General features: G+C 48.1%; 1 protein-coding gene across 9 annotated transcripts in view; it reads right to left on the bottom strand.

Moving 5' to 3' along the window:
* Window positions 1-17,828, bottom strand: part of DENND1A (DENN domain containing 1A) — a 496,909-nt gene that overhangs the window by 172,171 nt on the left and 306,910 nt on the right. For all 9 annotated transcript variants that reach the window (XR_009246616.1, XM_058672452.1, XM_058672453.1 and 6 more), the window contains one exon: window positions 13,315-13,360. Coding sequence is in view for 8 of the 9 variants with exons in the window: in XM_058672452.1 (XP_058528435.1) it covers window positions 13,315-13,360 (46 nt within the window). In the remaining variant the exon portion in view is untranslated. The remainder of the gene's footprint in view (window positions 1-13,314; window positions 13,361-17,828) is intronic.

Here is a 17,828-nt window from a genome sequence, read left to right as displayed (position 1 = left end):
AAATGATCTCGGAACTCAAGGGGCTCCCCGTCCCCTTGTGGATGGAGCATAGGTAAAGCTGAGGAATGGCACAGTGACATGTGACACGTGGTGTGAGAGCCCTTGTTCCAGGAGCTGGTCCCCACTTGCTCACAGCTTCCTCAGCTGCAGCCCCTGCCTGGTCCCGAGCCCAGGGTCTGCCCAGATTCCCACTTCCTAGCTAGGGAGCTTGGAGCAGGGCACTTGGCCTCTTTCGACACCGGTCTCTCTCTCTGGGCGGGGAGCTTGCACCCTCACCTCCATCATCGTGGAGAGGATCGGAGCAGGCCCTGCACAACGTGTCTTTTTTGTAGTCAGCCGCAAGACGCTGGGTTATGCTCACTCTGCTCAGGGGGTCCACCTGACCAGTCCAACCCAACACGGCACCACCACCCAGAGTGGCCTCCTCTCTGTGCTCCAGCACGGAGGGAGCCCATCCACATACTAGACTCTCTAGGCAGTTGGCCTCAAATTGAACCGGCCTGAAGGGCCTCATTTAAAAAGAGGATGAGGAGGGTGTCTGGTCCGGGTGTCACAAGGTAGAGAGATGGCATGCCAAGGCAGGACGGAACACAGTTAAGATGTGCGCATGGCCCGGATTTAGCTCACCATGGTTACTTTTGACCTGCCAGACCCAGCTCTTCTAGAAAACCTTCATGACAGCTCCTGCTCCTTACAGCAAGGGGCTGCCTCTAACTTGGTCCGAGGCCGAGCATGGGGGTGCAAACTCGTCTTGGGCTCCTTTCTCAATGCCTTGTGTGACGTAATCACCTCCCTATAACTGTGTGAACCTTACTGGCCTCACAGGGACTGCGCAGCCCTTGCCACGGTCACCTAATAGCACCGCGGAGCTCCCACACGTCGCTACATTTTGACTTGCGTTACCTCAAGATGTTCTCGGAGAAACCTCATGGAATATGAGTTACTCTTACAGAATCAGTCAAAATTCCCGGAGGCAAAGGGACCTGTCTCAGGTCTCAGAGTTGACAACCAAGATGCCACAGCCCTGTGGCAGGCCCCTTCCTCCTGTGCAGCCTCCCTCATCTACTTTGTAGGCACAGGGCAGGCGATGAGCCGATCCTGGGGCTGGTGGCCATGTCACCGCTCTCCTGCGGGGTCTCCCACAACAGGGTCTCAGAGTGAGTGACCTACCTAACGGCAGACCTTTGGCACAGGACCAGCAAAGGGTTTATTTGTTTGTTTTCTTCTCCTTTTGTGCACACTCAAATGCTTTATCCTGGTCCTTTTTGCAGTGTGACTTTGGATCACTGACCGAGTCTCTCTGTGCCCACATTCCTATCACCTGTGAGAATGCAGCCACCATTTCTGCCAGAGCACGGATGTCTAGTGGAGCCATTTCGTAATGAGTGGGATGCAGCTGATCACCACTGAGAACACTAATGCGACACCGTGAAACAACGGAGTAGGCACGTTAGGGTGTCACTGGGAGCGGAAGGGATGCCGGGTCCCTCATCCCAGCGTGGTTTGGCTTACCCTGATTGTAAAACCCGGCCCTCGCTCCTCCCGCATAATGCCACTTTGCCATCACTCATTCCTCACTGAGCACGGCAAACCCCAACTCCCATCTCCACCTGCCTTTTATTTGAAATGTCAATTTTTAAAGAGTGGAGAGGTTGGAAACCCAATTTAACAAGCATGCTGAAGCATTGTTTATTGCCCCCATAAACGTGGCTTAGTGAGAATTACGGACTTAATCAGAGCAAACTTATCTCCACTTTAAATTTCAGAAATGGCACCTTCCCTGTGAAAATGTCTTAACTTTTGAAACAAACTACAGGGGGTCTTAAACACGTGGGCAGTAAAGGGACAGCCACTACCACGACATGTCTCATTCCAGAGCCAGGGAGCCCTTAAAGCCAATAACAGCTTTAAGGCCTGGTGAGAAATAGTTGGAAAATCATACCAAGTAGACGCCATCCCTAAGCCACGGAAACGCTCAGCTGGGTGAGACGGAAGACCAGCATGGCGGCTGGCGGCTGCCCCAAACAAGGGACCCCAAAGTCATTCATCAGGACAGGGGCCCTTGTCCTGCGGGTGACATTCGGTGACAAGTAACTTTCTAAAGTGACCCAACTTTCAGAAGACAGGCTCCATCTGCATCCAAAAAGGCTACTAAATTGGTTGTTTTTTCCTTAAAAACAAACTTCCAGAGGACGCAGTCACGTGACCCCCACCTTTCCCAATCTGAAGCTTCATCAGGGCTGCCTGGATCCTGCCAGGGAAGGTTTTCATAAAACTGTCGCCGCCGCTGCCGCCACCACCACCCCCATCGTGCCCAGGACCTGTCAGCCTGGCTGCCAGGAGCAGGAAAGGCAACAGATATAAAATTTTATTATTTCAATGCCCCAGTAGCAGCCGGGAGGACTTAATGAAATCGCCAAGATTTACAATCTGAAATAGCTATTGCACAGACAGATATGGTTAAGGGAGCTGTGCCCTCTGACCTTTCAACCCTTTGATCCTCACACGGCAGGTGGCCTGGAGCCCCCTCCTGGGCATCTTCCCTCTCTTCCGACACTGCTGAACCTTGATGTGCCATAAGCCTGACCCTACACAGGTGACTCTCCCCTGCTTATCACCAGCAACTGCACTAACAGAACAGTCGCAAGCATATGGCTCCCGTGGGGGGGGGAGGTGAATGAGCAGAGCAGAGAAGCTGGGCCGTACCCACATGGTGCTGCCATGGGTTTCGATAATTGAGCCCCAAGTCCAGTTGTGTGGCATTGCATGGTGACGTCCTTACTAAAAACCCATCCTTAACATGGGACCTTGGGCTCTTCTGATTCCTTCTCTAAGTTAGCAGTGGTGAACGGTGGGAAAATCACCTTTTAAAATCTCAATCACAAACCTTGGAAAGGAAAAAAAAAATCAACCCCAAAGTCTGAAATGCATCTCTCAGAACTTCCCCCAAAACCATGTGCAGCAAATTTATACCAACGAAAATCAAAACAATTTTTGGAAACCTAAAATTGACTGTTTTCAGTTCCATGAAATTTCATTTAAAAAACCCCATATGCCAAAATGTCCAAATTCTCTTATTTTTAAAAAGTGGGATGACTTCCAAAAATCATAGCTATCTTTTTCTTTCCTTTTTTTTTTTCTTCTTCTAGAGCTAGCAATGGGTAATGTGCATATGTACTTACCAAGCTTCATAATTTAACCCGTTCGGTCAGCACAAAATATTTGCAATCAAATATTGAAGAAGGAAGATATGAATTTATTTCACGCTCCTTTGAAAATGGTGGATTTGGTCGGAGGCAGCGAGGGTGAAGAGTGTGCTTGGGTCTTGAGGAAATAGTCCTGGCAGCCCTCATGTGCGCCCCATAGCTTGTCAGGTGTTGGGTGCATGCAGGAAGGGGGATGTTAGGCAGGGCACAGAAATCTGCCTGAAGGATGTTGGTAACTTCCAACCACAAGGCAGAACTGGAATCCCACTGGGGATCGGCCCCAAGGAAAGCCCAACACAAATGTCTCTGTCTATAGGCGAATGCACTGATGGTGGCCCCACGCTTCAGTTACAGGGAGGGCACTTAGAGCCTGAATCCAGTGGGCAAAGAAAGCGCACTCCTTTTGTGGCCTCAAGGACATCTAGCCTAAATATTCAAGTTCACATTCATCCTGAAATCAGATGAGAATCCAACAACACAGAAAGCAAGGAGTCTAGACTTCATTTCTTATTGCCCTTTCCTCCATAGATATTCAACTGTAGATCAGAGAAGAGTATTTTATTTAGAAATCAATGTAGCAGGAAAAAAGGGTATGGTTATGACAGCAAAGCTTGACCACTCTGTATAGAACTGTCTCCCTGAGACTATCTGCTGGGAAAATCACAGTGCTAATCCTACTGTCCACTGGGTGAGGGCCTGCTAGGGTGCATGATGTTTGATCCTGTCAACGGCCCTATGAAGACACACACCCTGGTCACACAGAGACCAGTGGATGGGCTGGGATTCAAACTCAGCCTTGATGCCTGCTCTTAAGAGCTGTGCTCCATCTGCATTTTCACGGACAAAAGCAAAATAAAGACTAACAAAACAACACCACACAGTAATTTGTGCAAAAAATGCTGAGTTTCACTCGCCCTGGCTTGTTTGAAGGCCTTCTGCCTCAATGACTTTAGGTCATTAAGAGGAAGTTTTAATTTGGTTGACAAACACCCCTACTGCGGTGACCTTGTATATCAACAATAAATGCCTGATGGCCACCAAACCTGGACCCTGAGTCGCTGAGCATGGTGTTAAACAAAACCACATGTGCCCAGCCTCCAAGTGGGATTTGCCTGGGCCAAGGGTACCGCTCTTCAATCACCGTGCTGGACATGAGTTCCCACAATGGTCCCACCCCTAATCACTTGCAAGTTGTTTAGGGAAAGGAGTTACCACTCCCATGTGACCCCCTCAGGTAAAAGTACCTTTAAGCAGAAGTAGATTTAGAGAAAAGTCAGTCGTTGAAGAATAAAAACGAGGGCTGAAAGAGGGTGGAGTCAATTGTAGGTGGATGATGTTGGCTTTTTTAAGTTCAAGGTTCCACTTTCACACTCATCTGAGATTGGGAACTGTTTCTACTTATCGGGTGACTGCCGATTGCCAGGTGGGAGGATCAATATGGGACACATTTATGCGTTTTCTCCCATGAAAAAGTGGGAGCAGGTCTCCCACATCCGGGATTCAGTATCTGGCTCTGCTTCCTGACAATGCGGATCTGGGTTCAAATGTCCGAGTGCCTGCCACCCAGGCGGAAGACGGGGGCCGAGATCCTGGCCTCTGACTCCAACACTGAAGGCATTTGGTGGTATAAGTCCATGGATGGGAAGGAGGTGGAGGTGGGGGTGGTGTGTGTGTGTGTGCACGCGCCCATGCATACACACGAACACACACTTCTCAAGAAATGAATATAAAAACAAAGTAGAATGGAAAAACTAAAACAGAAAGCTCTGTGAAGTGGGGAATCTATTTACTTTACAAGTGAGGAGTATTGAGGCTCCAAGAAGCACCTGTTGTCAAGATGGCAGCACCTCCCTCAAAGTTGTGACAAAGAGACGCTGCATGGCCAAAGTGTCCTGTGCATCTGGTAGACGTGCACTGGATGACTGCAGAGAAGCCATTTTGAACAAAGCAGGATGCAGGAACTGCATCTTTTGTGGCTCTCAGGCTGGCTTCTCTGAAATGGAAAGGCTGGTTGAGCTGGACTCTGGGCACAGGCTCATAGGATTCCAGCACCTTGGAGGTCTCAGTGGTCGGTGACCCTGCCTCCCCCTGAATCTTTTCAAGCTTCTTTTGGTCACAACATTTCAAGTTTTCAGATGCTGCTAAGGGAAGTTCACAGAGGAGACTTGGTAGATGTGAGAAAGGTTGAGAAACACACATATCAAGGATTGCTTCACACTCTCTAGCAGGAGCTCCCTTGGAACTGCCCCATTTTTCCCTTCTGGAAACACAGGGCTAGCCCCAGGAGAAGCCTGCAGGGAGGACAAAAGTGGATTGGCAGCATACCGAGTGCTAAGTGATAGTGAACCCAGGAAGGGGGAGCTGCCCTCTGTGACTACACAGTTACTAGCAGAGGGTTAAGTGATTGTATCTGAACTGATTCTGTCTATAGGAGAAGAAGCATGTAAGCATCACATTTAAGACAGCTGCTGGGCCTGCTTTGAAGGCTCAACTGCCTAATCCTACCCCTGCAAGCAAACAGGATCCCATACAGGCAACGGTGTGTGTCCTGGCTGCTCTACTTCTGATCCAGCTCCATGCTTGTAGCCTGGAAAAGCACTAGAGGATGGTCCCAAGTCTTGGGACCCTGTACCTACATGGGAGACCTGGAATAATCTCCTGGTTCCTGGCTTTGGATTGGCTCAGCTCTGACCATTGTGGCCATTTGAGGAGTGAACCAGCAGATGGAAGATCTTTCTCTCTGTATCTTCTTCTCTCTGTATATCTGCCTTTCCAATAAGAACAAATAACTCTTAAAATAAAACATAAAGTAGCTGCTGCTACCAGGGAAAGTGTGTCCAGGGGCCTTGGTCAGAGCACATAGGCTGCTGAATCCCTGCAGTGGATGTGAGAAACTCCGATGTGAGGGCTGCCCATGACAGCAGGCAGCACACTCAACACAGGCCAGGAACCCACGGTACTGCCCATTTACTTTACCAAAAAGCTCACCAATTTCCAGGGTTTCGCTGATCTGATGACTCTTGCCTCTCATTTCAACTCCATTAAGCATGAGGACCAAAGTTTGGTATTCTATTTTAAAAAGATCTTCATATTCAGTGTCTTAGTTTTTTTCATATTCAGTGTCTCAGTTAATACCTGCAGCTCCCTGAGAGGAATCATATTGCCCTAGTATATATTTTTAAAGACTTAATGTTTTTTGAAAGGCAGGGTTACAGAAAGAGAGAGAGGGAGGGAGACACAGACAGAGAAGACTCTTTTATTTGCTGGCTCACTCCTCAAATATTTGCAATGGCCAGGGCTAAGCTGGTCTAAAGCTAGGAGCCAGAAATTTCTTCTGGGTCCCCCGTGAGTGGCAGGGGCCCAATCATTTGAGCCATCCTCCACTGTTTCCCAGGTGTATTGCCAGGAAGCTGGAGTAGAAGTGGAACAGCTGGGACTGGAACCAGTGCCCATGCAGGATGCCAATACTGCCAGGTGGCAGCTGAATTCACTGTGCCACATCCCGGCCCTACGTTGTCTCTAATTTTATGAATGAGAGAATGGAGCCTTGGAGGACTCAGTATAGTCGAGGAACTAGATGCATGTTGCTTTAGCTCCCAGGGCCCTGGCTTCCCCTCTCCACATCTGGGCATCTCCTATGTATTGTACAGTGAGCCCCAGGACTGCTCCAAATGGGAAAGCCCCAGTCACGCAGATGGGCCCTAAATACATGCTCCAAGAAGGTGGTCTCCTCTGAACCTTCTCAGAGTTCTACTGGGGATCGTAATGGCTGGAGCCACCAGGCTGGATTTTTTTCATGCAAATATCGCCTGAGAAGAATCATATTGTCCTAATATATATATTTTAAAGAGTTAATTCTTTTTTGAAAGGCAGGGTTACAGAAAGAGAGAGGGAGGGAGGGAGGGAGAGAGGTAGGGAGTTCTCAGCTGCAATAGGATTGCTGAGCACTCACAAATCAGCCACCCAAGGGGCTTCCTCACACCTGTGAGGTCATAGAGATAAGTCACCACCTACACTGGACTGTACTGATGGCTCAGAGTGGTGTTATCGCATCGGTGAATGTACAACTGTACCTGACTTGTGATGACAATGGAGTCCTGGAAGGAGGGGAGATGATACAGTGCTAAACAAGAAAACTCTCCCCACTAGCAAACTGTTCTAAAAAAAAAACTCATGCCCCATCAGACACCATCCCAGAGAAGGAACAAAGAATTCATGACTTTCTATGTCCCAGAATTTTTTTAAAATATATTTTTCTAAGCAGTTAAAATAGTGTTAGCACATTGACAGCACTTACAAAGAACATGAGTTAGTTCCCTTGAGGGTACCAGAGGGAGGGTCTGCTGTTTTGTGCAGAAGCCTCATCGTTGACAAATGGAGGCCCACTGCAGGCAGACATGCATGTGGCCTCCGGACCCTAGAGATGAGATGAGCTTTGGATGCCGTCCTCCAAATGCTAGTCCAGTGCTCAACCGCACCTTGGGTATATTCACAAGGCCAGGCTTTGGGGGACCCAAGGCCAAGCACCCCTAGATTCGTGATGGTGAGAAAGACAGGAAGGCTGGGAGTTTGGCCCAGCTTCCCATAAGCCCATCCACTCTTCTTGCAACTGGTGACAGAGCTGGCTGGCAGCATGGCAACTGGGTACCGGGGTCTCACTTGCTTGTTCCCATTGCCTGGAATGACTACTTGGTATAGGAGCTAAATCGAAATCCTCGAACCTGGTGGAGACTGGATATCTGGATCATAAATTCTTGAAAAGAGGGGAAAGCAAAAATCTAGTGGAAGTGGTACTTGAAACCTCAAAGAAAGGTGCTGTTGCTACCACTTCCGCCATAGCTGGGGTGGCAGGGGCATTGCTCGGAAGCGGATGTGTCTGAACTTCATGTACAGAGCCATGGTGTGGCATTCCCTTCAGAAGGCCCTGATCTTTACAAATCTCAATTTCCTTTATTAACAAGGTTAAGAGGCTTCCACACATTTTATATGGAAGGACTGTGTTTCTAATGGCCCATAAGGAGAAGGCCTGCCTGCCTCTCTCCCCTATTCACACCCTCCAATGGCTCTCCATTGCCCTATAAAATTCAAGTTCTTTAACGTGGCTTACAAGGCTTCTGCCTGCCTACCTCAGCCCTTCCTTCTTCCTCTAGCTCTGTGCTTCCATCAGTGAACTTCTACTTCCTGGAAGGCCCACAGTCTACACTGCAGGTCTCTGCAGGTGCTGGTTGCTACTTCCACAGTACCCTAACTCTTCTCCATCTGTTGGCATCCAGGTTAGGCCACCTCCTCTCCTGAGAAGCATAATTTCCAAGGTGTGAGTCTCTGTTTGTCCTCCTAGAGCCTGTGCCAGCCTGCGTCCACCCAAGTAATGCTCTTGTTCTTGCCTATGCTCTGGGAAAAATCTGGAAAGGGATTACATCACTATCTGACACAGGACTCCTACCACAAGGCAGTGCCTGGTACACCCACGGCTCTCAAAGCATTCCTGTGGGAAGGAATGTCTCTTGTGTCCCAGACAATGCTAGCCACCAGGGCATGCTGTCTTTTGATAAGACTCAGCCCTTCCAGACTAAGAAACCATCACAACAGAAGCTGATGGCGCAAGGAGGGATGTTTACCACATGCAACAGGAGGGTCTTTCCAGCCCTGCACTGCACACCAGGAACAAATGAGGTGCAAGCCAATGTTGTTGAAACTCTTTTCCTTGGGAATGAGGACAACCACTCTGGGAATCTCAGAGTTCCTACAGCATGATTCAAAGCAGTCGGCTCGACTCCGTTAAGTGGCTTGAAGGCCACTAATGCAATGGAGACAGTGATGAGTGCCATGTGCCACACCAGGCATCTGATGTGCAGTCTCTCACTGGATGCTCCCAGGGATCTCAAAGGGAGACTCGGCCATTGTCCTCAGCTTGCAGGTGAGCAAAAAGAAGTTCTGAGGTCAACTACCTTGTCCAAGATCGGGAATACACAGGTGGCAGGAGAGCCAGGATTCAGAGTCCACCTGCGAATGGCTACACTTGGCTGTCTATGCACAGGTAGGGCTTCCCTTTCCAGCTCGCCTGAGGCTCTTCCTGGAACTGTGTCATCATCCTAACCTTTCTCTTCCCTGCTTCTAGACCATTCCACCACCACCAAGGACAACAAACGCCTTCCAGCTCCATCTCTCATGTCTCTCGGAGGTCTCCGCAATAGAACATGGTTTGTGAGGCTTGGGGAAAATGGCCTTCGATTTCCAGTGGGAGAAGCACCATCTACAAGACACGACCCGACACCTGCTGCCAGACACTGCGTAGAGAAGGGCCTGTTAAAATGTCTCCTGAACTAAATCGAGAACACGTGTGAATGAAAGGAAGCAGTCACTGTGTCATCTGGCCATGTTTTGGGATTTCCTAGCTGCCAGCTAACATGATCATTCTCTCCAAGAAGAAACTAGGTCCATGCCAATACCCTTGGCCATCCTACTAGCTTGCCACTAGGCTCAAACTGCTTAAATGAGAGAGGGAAGATATAAAAAGGCAGAAGGAGTGAGGAGGAGGAGGATCAGCCACCAACTTGTCACTGTGTAGATGAAAGGTGGATTTTCTTCAAACGCCACCGCCACCATCTAACAGCACAAATAGCAACTGCGTCCTGTCCTAGCCAGGAGACTAGAATTAGGTCCCCTGCCCCCTCCCCTCCCCTCTCCCGAAAACCCTTCTTTCAAACAAGAACAGTAGGTTACAATTTGTAGTTCTTTTTGTGCAACAAATTTGAGTGTCATAAAAATGGTTAAAAAGTCTTCCTATGGTAGCTTTTTCTAAACTTTTATGAACATCTGCCACATTCATTTGAAGTTTAAAAAATTCTGGCACATATGCAAAGGCATAATAAGGTGCCTATAGCTTTCAAGAAAAAAATAACAAGACAGTCAAAAATAAGCCTTTTGCTGAATTGCCAGTAAGAGAACGAGCGTAGTGAGGGAGACGGGCCTTTCCGAGCGCCCTTCCTCCAAGAGCTTTCCTTTGGCCGTGGGGGCCTGGCCTCCTTCCCAAGCGCCTGGAGCAAGCCTTGGAAACTGGGGCGGGGAGGCAGCTCTCTCCCTCGAGGGCACAGAACCAGAGAAAACCAACAGAAAAGCCCAAGCAGGGCAGCTCGTGTCTGAGCTGAACCCCACAGGAGAGATCAGGAGGTGGTGGCTCAAGGCTGTCCGACTCACCAAACACGCGCTGCTCGCTTTGGAGAGCATCTCTGTTGGATTCAAGCCTGGGGTGGCTGCCATTTTGGTCTCCTTTGGGTGTCTGCACCATATAGGAGTTTAGCCGAGCCGACTCCTCTGCATCCTCCCTTGAGATCACAACCCAGGCTGGGACTTCCAGCACCTTCCCATTGAGATTCCTTTGAAAGGTAAGAGGAGACTTGTACCCGTTGACCGAGTGGGGAAAGTTAGTCTCAAGCGTTGGTTTCAAAATGTATGCATATGTTAGACTGCATGTTTGCTACCTGAGAGCTAATCTTACATTACTTACAGTCGCACAGCAAGTAGAAAGCTCACATCCCCTCCATCGCAGAAGTAACATGCTGGCATTGGACGTCTGGAAACAGAGACGCCTACTAGAGGGCTCCCAATTGCAGCTCTCCACTCACTCACGCACCTCACCCCAAAGTCTCCATTTGGACAATTCCACCTGTTGGAACCCTACTCAGAGCTGAGGGCCCCACTGGAAACAATGCACCATCCTCACGCCATAGGAAAGCCTGTTTTCGGGGATGGTGGAGATGGAAAGGGAAGCAAATGGCTATTATTCAGAATAAGACGTGTCATATGCGAAGGATGAAGACGAAATGGTAGAGCTTCTTACAAGGAGCTGGAAGAGGGCAGAAGGTGTCCATGAACAAGTGAGGGACTGTGGGCAGGTTTAAGGACCGGCAACAGTGCTGGCTGACAGGATGGGGCAGGAGGAGGAAAGATGGAGATACAAAACACAGGCCAGTGCAGAGGGAGCTGGGAAGGCAGGCTACCAAAAGTAGAGGTAACCCACTCCATATGGGCTTATGGGAGTGAGTTTTTTTTTTTCATCTTTGTACCCCCAGGACCCAGCACCAACACTTGAAACATAAGATGCCCTGACGTGCTTTATCCAAAATGTCAAGGAGGCTTTAGAGGAAGCTAAGAAAGCACAGTGGCAATGCGGGAAGAGAAATCGTAGAGACTCAGTGAGTAGGTAGAGAGAAACTTGGCCATGCTCAGTGTGTCCCATGCTAGTGTCTTTACGGGCAGGTGTGCCGTTTACAGAGACCAGGGGCACTGGCAGGGGAGTGGGGTGGCTCAGAATGTGAGCATGATGCGCCTCAGAATGTGAGGTACAGGTTGCACAGCAAGTTGAAATTCAACGGGTAGTTGAAATAAACAACGTGAAGTTCAGAGAGGCACAGATGGGCATGAGAATCGCACCTGGACTCGATGGCTGAAGCAAAAAGCCTTCAACAAGAGGGCAAGAGGGCACATAAAGAGGAGGTGGCCACGCCTGGAAAGGGTCCTTGGAAGCACAAGGGGTCTGCAGCAGCCTGGGCAGGAGCCGTCTGGAAGGCAGGAGAGGCCCCTGGAACCCAGCTGACCACCACATGGTCTTCACATGTGTGTTTCCAACTCCACGGCAGTTGGTACGAAAGGTCCGTCAGAAAGTTATATTGCTTTTAGTTTTAATTCTCCCATACAGAGAGCTCTCCGAATAGATCCCCAAACTTGACAAACAAAGGTAAAACACAGCAGAGAAATCTCTTCAATCTGATCTAAATACATCATCCAAGATAGTCCCTAAACTGTGTACTGTATGTGCTAGGGCTGGGTGATGACAGGGAGGAACTGTTAACAGAATGCAGGAGCCACATGGCCGTCCTGTCAAATTAGAAATTTGAGCAGATTTCTGTGGTCTATTTTGATCAAGATTCTCAATGTCAAACAAACAGGTTTTTCGATAACCAACTTGCTTCATTTTGGTAAAGCACAATAGCGCAGTGTGCAACAGTTAGTGAAGAAGCAGGTGGTCCTTGTTGCCGTGAAAAGCAGGCAGCAGAAGAGAAGTAGCACTTCCTTGAAGACATGCAAGGCGCCATCGCAGACGGCCGGCCGTGGCTGCAGATTTTCCTTCAGCGAGCTCACCTCCTGCGCACAACCAGGCGAGCCCCACCCCCAGCCCAGTTTGCCGGGGTGTGCATTTCGGCTGTCTCCCCAGAGAGAAAAAAGGCTCAGGGTTCATGTCCGAAAACTTGTGGCACGTGCAGAAGCAGACAAGTCTCTTTAAGAGGACTGCTCTCTAATTGCTTCCAGCCCATACCAAAAACAATCTGGCTTCAGCCTCATAGCTTTGACCAAGCATTTCTCCTTTAGGGATTCTATGCAAAAGAAATAAGTCAAAATGCAGATAGATCTAGCCTTATGCATAAAGATGTTTTCTGAAAAGCTATTTATAAGAGTAAAAAAAAAAGAATAAACAACCCACGTGTCCAATGGGAGGAAATGGTTAAACTGGGCATCTATCCAAATAGCAGGAATGGCAGGTTAGCAAATTAAAAACTATTACTGAGGGTAGATAAAAACACGTAGCAATCCCCAGGCCACAGTGCTAAGTAGAGACATAAAATAGTTATGTGGACAACATACCAATTAGGTACACTTATACAAAATATGGATTCCAAGAATAAAAACTGGGAGGAAAAAAAACAGAAGAACGCAAACAGCGACTCCATCTGGAGTAATGGGAACATGGGGACTTTCATCTTCCTCCTTACACTTCTCTATGACTTTCATATTGTGTTTCCTACAATGACCACAGGCCACATGGCCAGGAGGCAAGGTGCATGGCTTCCCCTCCCTCCATCAAACCCTGTCTCCCTGACCCCGGCTCCCTCACCGATGGAGAGTGACAGACCTCGAGTCCGGTGGGAAGACTCTTGGGGGGCAAGAGCCCAGGTGGGGGTGACTTGCCTCCCCCTAAGGGAGGGGGCTGCGCGCACCACTGCCCTCACCAGCTCTGGCCTGCAGAGCTGTGACGGCCATCTTGTCACTGCCACAGGGCCCAACAAACCTGGTGGTCAAACCACCTTGGGGAAGAGGGAAGGTGACTTACCTCCATTAAACTTAAATGGATTCCTATGAGGTAGGGCATGGGAGCACTGTGAAGAGAAAGAGACACACAGCTGCTTTAATGTCTGTTGCTTCCACCAGGAAATTACAGATGGTTCACTATTTGCAGGGAAACTGTTTTAATAAACGTATGCACAGTTACATTTCCTTTCACAACAAAAATCCTAATGTGACATTTTGTTCCCAAGCCTAGAAAGCGTCACAGGAATTTCAAAATGTGGACAGTGTTGGAAACGGTGGCTGGTGGCAGGAGCCTCAGCCCGGGGTCACTCGGTCCCTATGGGGTGGCTATGCAGTCACAGAGCCTGTCACCTGATCTTTAAAACGGGAGACACGGATGGATCCAGGACGGGGCTGTGAGAGTGAAAGCATTGATGTTATATGTCAAAACACTTACGATTAGCACAGTCTTTGATACAAACGGAAATCATTCTTGCCATGATCACGACAGAAAAAGCAGCGAAGGGGGAATGAGGGCACCACGTGCTGCAGAGGAGGGTGGGTTTCTACCTGCAGCTTCCTTCTGCCATCAAGGGTGTGTGTGTGGTGGTGGTGGGAACATGACCTTAATGTGCCTTCCACTTGGACAAAGTCTTCGGAGAGCTTAGTGCGGACCACCCTATGACAAAGTCTCCAGCAGCAGCCTCCTCCACAAGGCAGTGGGCTCCCTAAGTTCGCCACTGAGCATTGGGGTGAGAACACAACTCCAGCGGCTTTACAACCCAGGGAATTCTGGATGCACCAACTCCCCTTGGTTTCAGCAGTCTGTGGGTGCGACCCACCACCAACACACGTGCTCGGCATTACCCTGAGGAACTTCCATCTTTCCTACCTACCTGACACAGTAGGTGGCACTCACATTTTATAGACGGGGCCACAGAGCTAGCAGAGAGTCCACATTGTTGATCTGTGTTGGGCACCCCAACCTAAGTCACTGGTTAGCCTGTGTCTTGACTCCAGACCATGCCTGTTTTGGGGGCTGTGCTACATCCACTGCCAAGGGTCACATCCCAGTGTTTTCCTTGGTGGGTTAGGAAGGCAAGCCCAAGAGCAGAGCAGAAAGGAGTGATCAGCATCTCTACAGAACATGATGCATTCATCCACGTGCAGTGGTTTACGAACCTAGAGGAGACACTAGGCTCAGACTGGGGTGGGCCAGGTACTTTTATTCTGGGACGGCTGGGGGAAGCACACTTGGAAGGACAAGGATGGCTCTTTGGGGTGGGGGTGGGGAAACATGGGCCGGTGAGCAAGGAGGCAGAAGAAATCTGTCCTCAGCCCCTGTTCTCTGGCACAGTGTTAAGGAGTTAAGCAATGGAAGTGGTAAAACAGCAGACACACATTTTAAAATTACTCAAGCGTACTCGAGCAATGAACAACAAGACCCAATTCCCTCATTTACCATTCAACAAATAGACTACTTCAAGCAAAAAACCTTCCCCTAGAATATAAACTGTCCTTGCAACAGATCCCAGTGGTAACATATCTTGGGAGCCTGTAGAACAGATTTGAAGACAAGCAGCCGGGTTTGGGAATTATTCTTCCCAGAGACCGTCTGCATTTGATAACAGCTAAAGAAAGAACCAGGCACACGACTACAGTGCTAAGGAGCAGAGCAGCCCTTTCTCCCCTTTCGTCGCTGTTTTCTCTGCTTTTGTTTTGTTTTGTTTTACTTTGTTTTAAAGGTATCTGTTCTTCATATTCAGCTTCTCTGCCTCCAGGGGCAAGGGAATTCCTTGGATATCTTTTTTTTTCCTTCCCTTAAACTATAAACCAGTAGCTTAGCTGCCAGCTCCACAAATGCTCCAACTTCCCAGTGTGCTGTCCCCGCTTTTCCCAGTGTCCACTGGAATGAATGTGTTTCTAATTAAGTTGCTTCAGGAACACGACAATGTCAAAAATACAAAGTCTGAACCCCGGCAGGAAGTCTTACGACTGCAAATGTCTCATCTGGTGGAACCTCGCCTAACGGAATGAAAGGAGGCAGGAAGAGTGCAGAGTTCCAGAGGGGGAAAAAAGCCACTTATTAACGCGTTCAGAAGCACAGCCCAACACACGGAAGGGAGAAGGCATGGAGTCCTCAGTATCTGACTCATTCTTAACTTTTCCAGCTCTTAGGTTCATCATGCAATTGATCAGCAAACTCAAGTTTTCACTAGAATTTTAGAATTTCAGCATTCAAATTAAACCAAAAAACCTCAAACAATGAGAAAGAAAGGTGGAGAGATATAACCGTAGCAAAAGTCTTCTGTATAATGTGACTGTGGGTTCTTAATTTGAAAAAGAAATATTTTCTAGATTTTTAAATACATAGATTTAAACGCCATGCCCATTTGTCCTGCAATAAAAATCATCAATCCCCTCAAAGAGAGGAAAGAAGACTCTTAAACAAGGAATGTGGAGACAGGAAAGGACCGAGAAAGACTCACTCTTTCGGGGGAGCTTTAGATAGGCATGTTTTATATATATGCCCAATAATTTTCCAAAAAGTAATTACAGCTTATCATGGAAATGCAGTTTCTTAGCCTAGCATTGTTAGGACTGTAATGGCTCTGTATTTAGAAAATATTTAAAACACATTTATTCTGGAATCACAGCAGCTCTGTGTTTTATATGAATGCAAATTTGGACAAATACCTTTTACACTGTCATCATTTGCTTACAAAGCCTCCAGTAATTCCCCGAATCTACTGCATTTTTTTTTGTTCTGCAACTATATAATTACAAATTTCAAGTGCTGGGAGGGAGGGAAGAAAAAGAAACCCAGAACCTTGGGAAGGTTTCACTGTGGCCAGAAGGCACCTGTGAAATTCTAGGTGTGTGGAAAACAAAGCCTATTCTCAATATGCCTGGGTAATTACTGTAGCAACTGACTTGGAAGCCTCTTTTCTTTGCCTTTTTCTTATAAGAAAAGAAATTGGGGGGTGGGGGGCAAAAAAAAAGCCACCTACCCATGATTACATCATCTTAACACAGCTACTTCTATTCTTTGCATTATTCCTTTCTAATATTGGGTCACATTAGCAAGCTACTTTCTACCTTTGAAATTGCAGAGTGCATACACTTTATTATTTTCCCACAGGCTATGTTAACGTTCCCCATGTTGTTCTACAATCTTTGTGATTATTATTTTAAAGAAGCCGTGTCTCCCACCAAGAAGGGCTGTGCTGTAATTTACTGAATTCTATACCTAGAGTTAGACATTCACTATTGAAAGTTACCATTGTGATGAAAATGAACAACTTCACGTGCCTGAATTCTCAGACAATGACTAAGTCAAAAGGTAGGACTTTTATATCTTTCAAATTTTCTGGCAAAGTGTTTTGTAATGGGGAGATAGAAATCTTTCAGGATTGTTGCAAAAATTGGATACAACTCGGGAGTCAATGAGCACAGGAGTGGCACGCGGCACAGCTTCACGTGACAGTGCCTGCTTGGAAGGACATCCAGCAAACCTCCAGTGAGGGTGACCAGTACTCTGTGTGGCACTGCCGGCGTCGGACGTGTGTCGTTTCCACACTCGTGTTTCCAATTCCCCAGATGTCCCCAGACTACCAAGGGGATAAGGGCTCACTGCTTTCAGGAAACTCAGAATGACAAATTTCAAAGATCTTTCCCTGGGCTTATGTTAAAACGAGGTAAGCCAGATAAGCTCTTCCTGAAAATCTCCTTTGCATCGAGGTCTAACTCAGCTAAATCAGCTTCTGATTCACAATTATCCACGTCCATGTTTTTCCAAAGGCAACCCAAGAACCAAACTAAATGAACCATCTACTTGAAGCTATATTCCAGTGTAAGTCTGAGAAAGAACTCCTTCCACACTCTCCTAGAAGCTACAGATGCAAATGTTTACTGTGTTGAATCATCTGGCACCCTGCTTTCTCTCTGTGGTGCCATTCAGCATCCATGGCGACTTTTCACTTGAAGGCTGCAGCACAGTGCAATTTGAAGACATGTGAAACATAACACATGCAGAACCCACAACGTGCATTCTTTAGTGAAAGTTGTGAGAATACGCATGGCCCTGACCAAATGCTTGTGCTGGCAGGCCATTCCAATAGTGGCTGTGGCATGGTGGCAGGTGGGAGATGCCAGTGCACCTGTCTGGATGGTAGAACAGGGCCTATCAGCAGCAGGTCTTTGTCCCCCAGAATGACAGCCCAGAGTTCTGTCGGTTACATCCGGGGAGAATGCAACCTGCTCTTCCTTCCCTCACCCTTGCAAAGGAAAGGGCTTCTGCTGCTGGTACCCAGGCAGTGACGACATCCCTGCCTCTCTCTGAAAGATACCTGTAGCTTGACTCCTCCTCAGGGGAAAAGCAAGTAACATACACCGAAAGACTATCACTGCACCCCACGCCAACCCCTAAGTTACTTCCTATACACTGCAGACATAATGCTCAAGGTAACTCTGCAAGGTGGTAGCATCCAGCCAGTGTTCAGGTTAGCAAATAGGCTCAGAGAGATGAAGTCATTTGCCCAAGGTTACACAACTGAT

Source organism: Ochotona princeps, chromosome 14 (assembly GCF_030435755.1).
Source record: "Ochotona princeps isolate mOchPri1 chromosome 14, mOchPri1.hap1, whole genome shotgun sequence".
In the NCBI taxonomy this organism is placed as follows: Eukaryota; Metazoa; Chordata; class Mammalia; order Lagomorpha; family Ochotonidae; genus Ochotona; species Ochotona princeps.
Note: the sequence above shows the minus strand (reverse complement) of the source record. Positions and strands in the feature narration are given on the sequence as shown.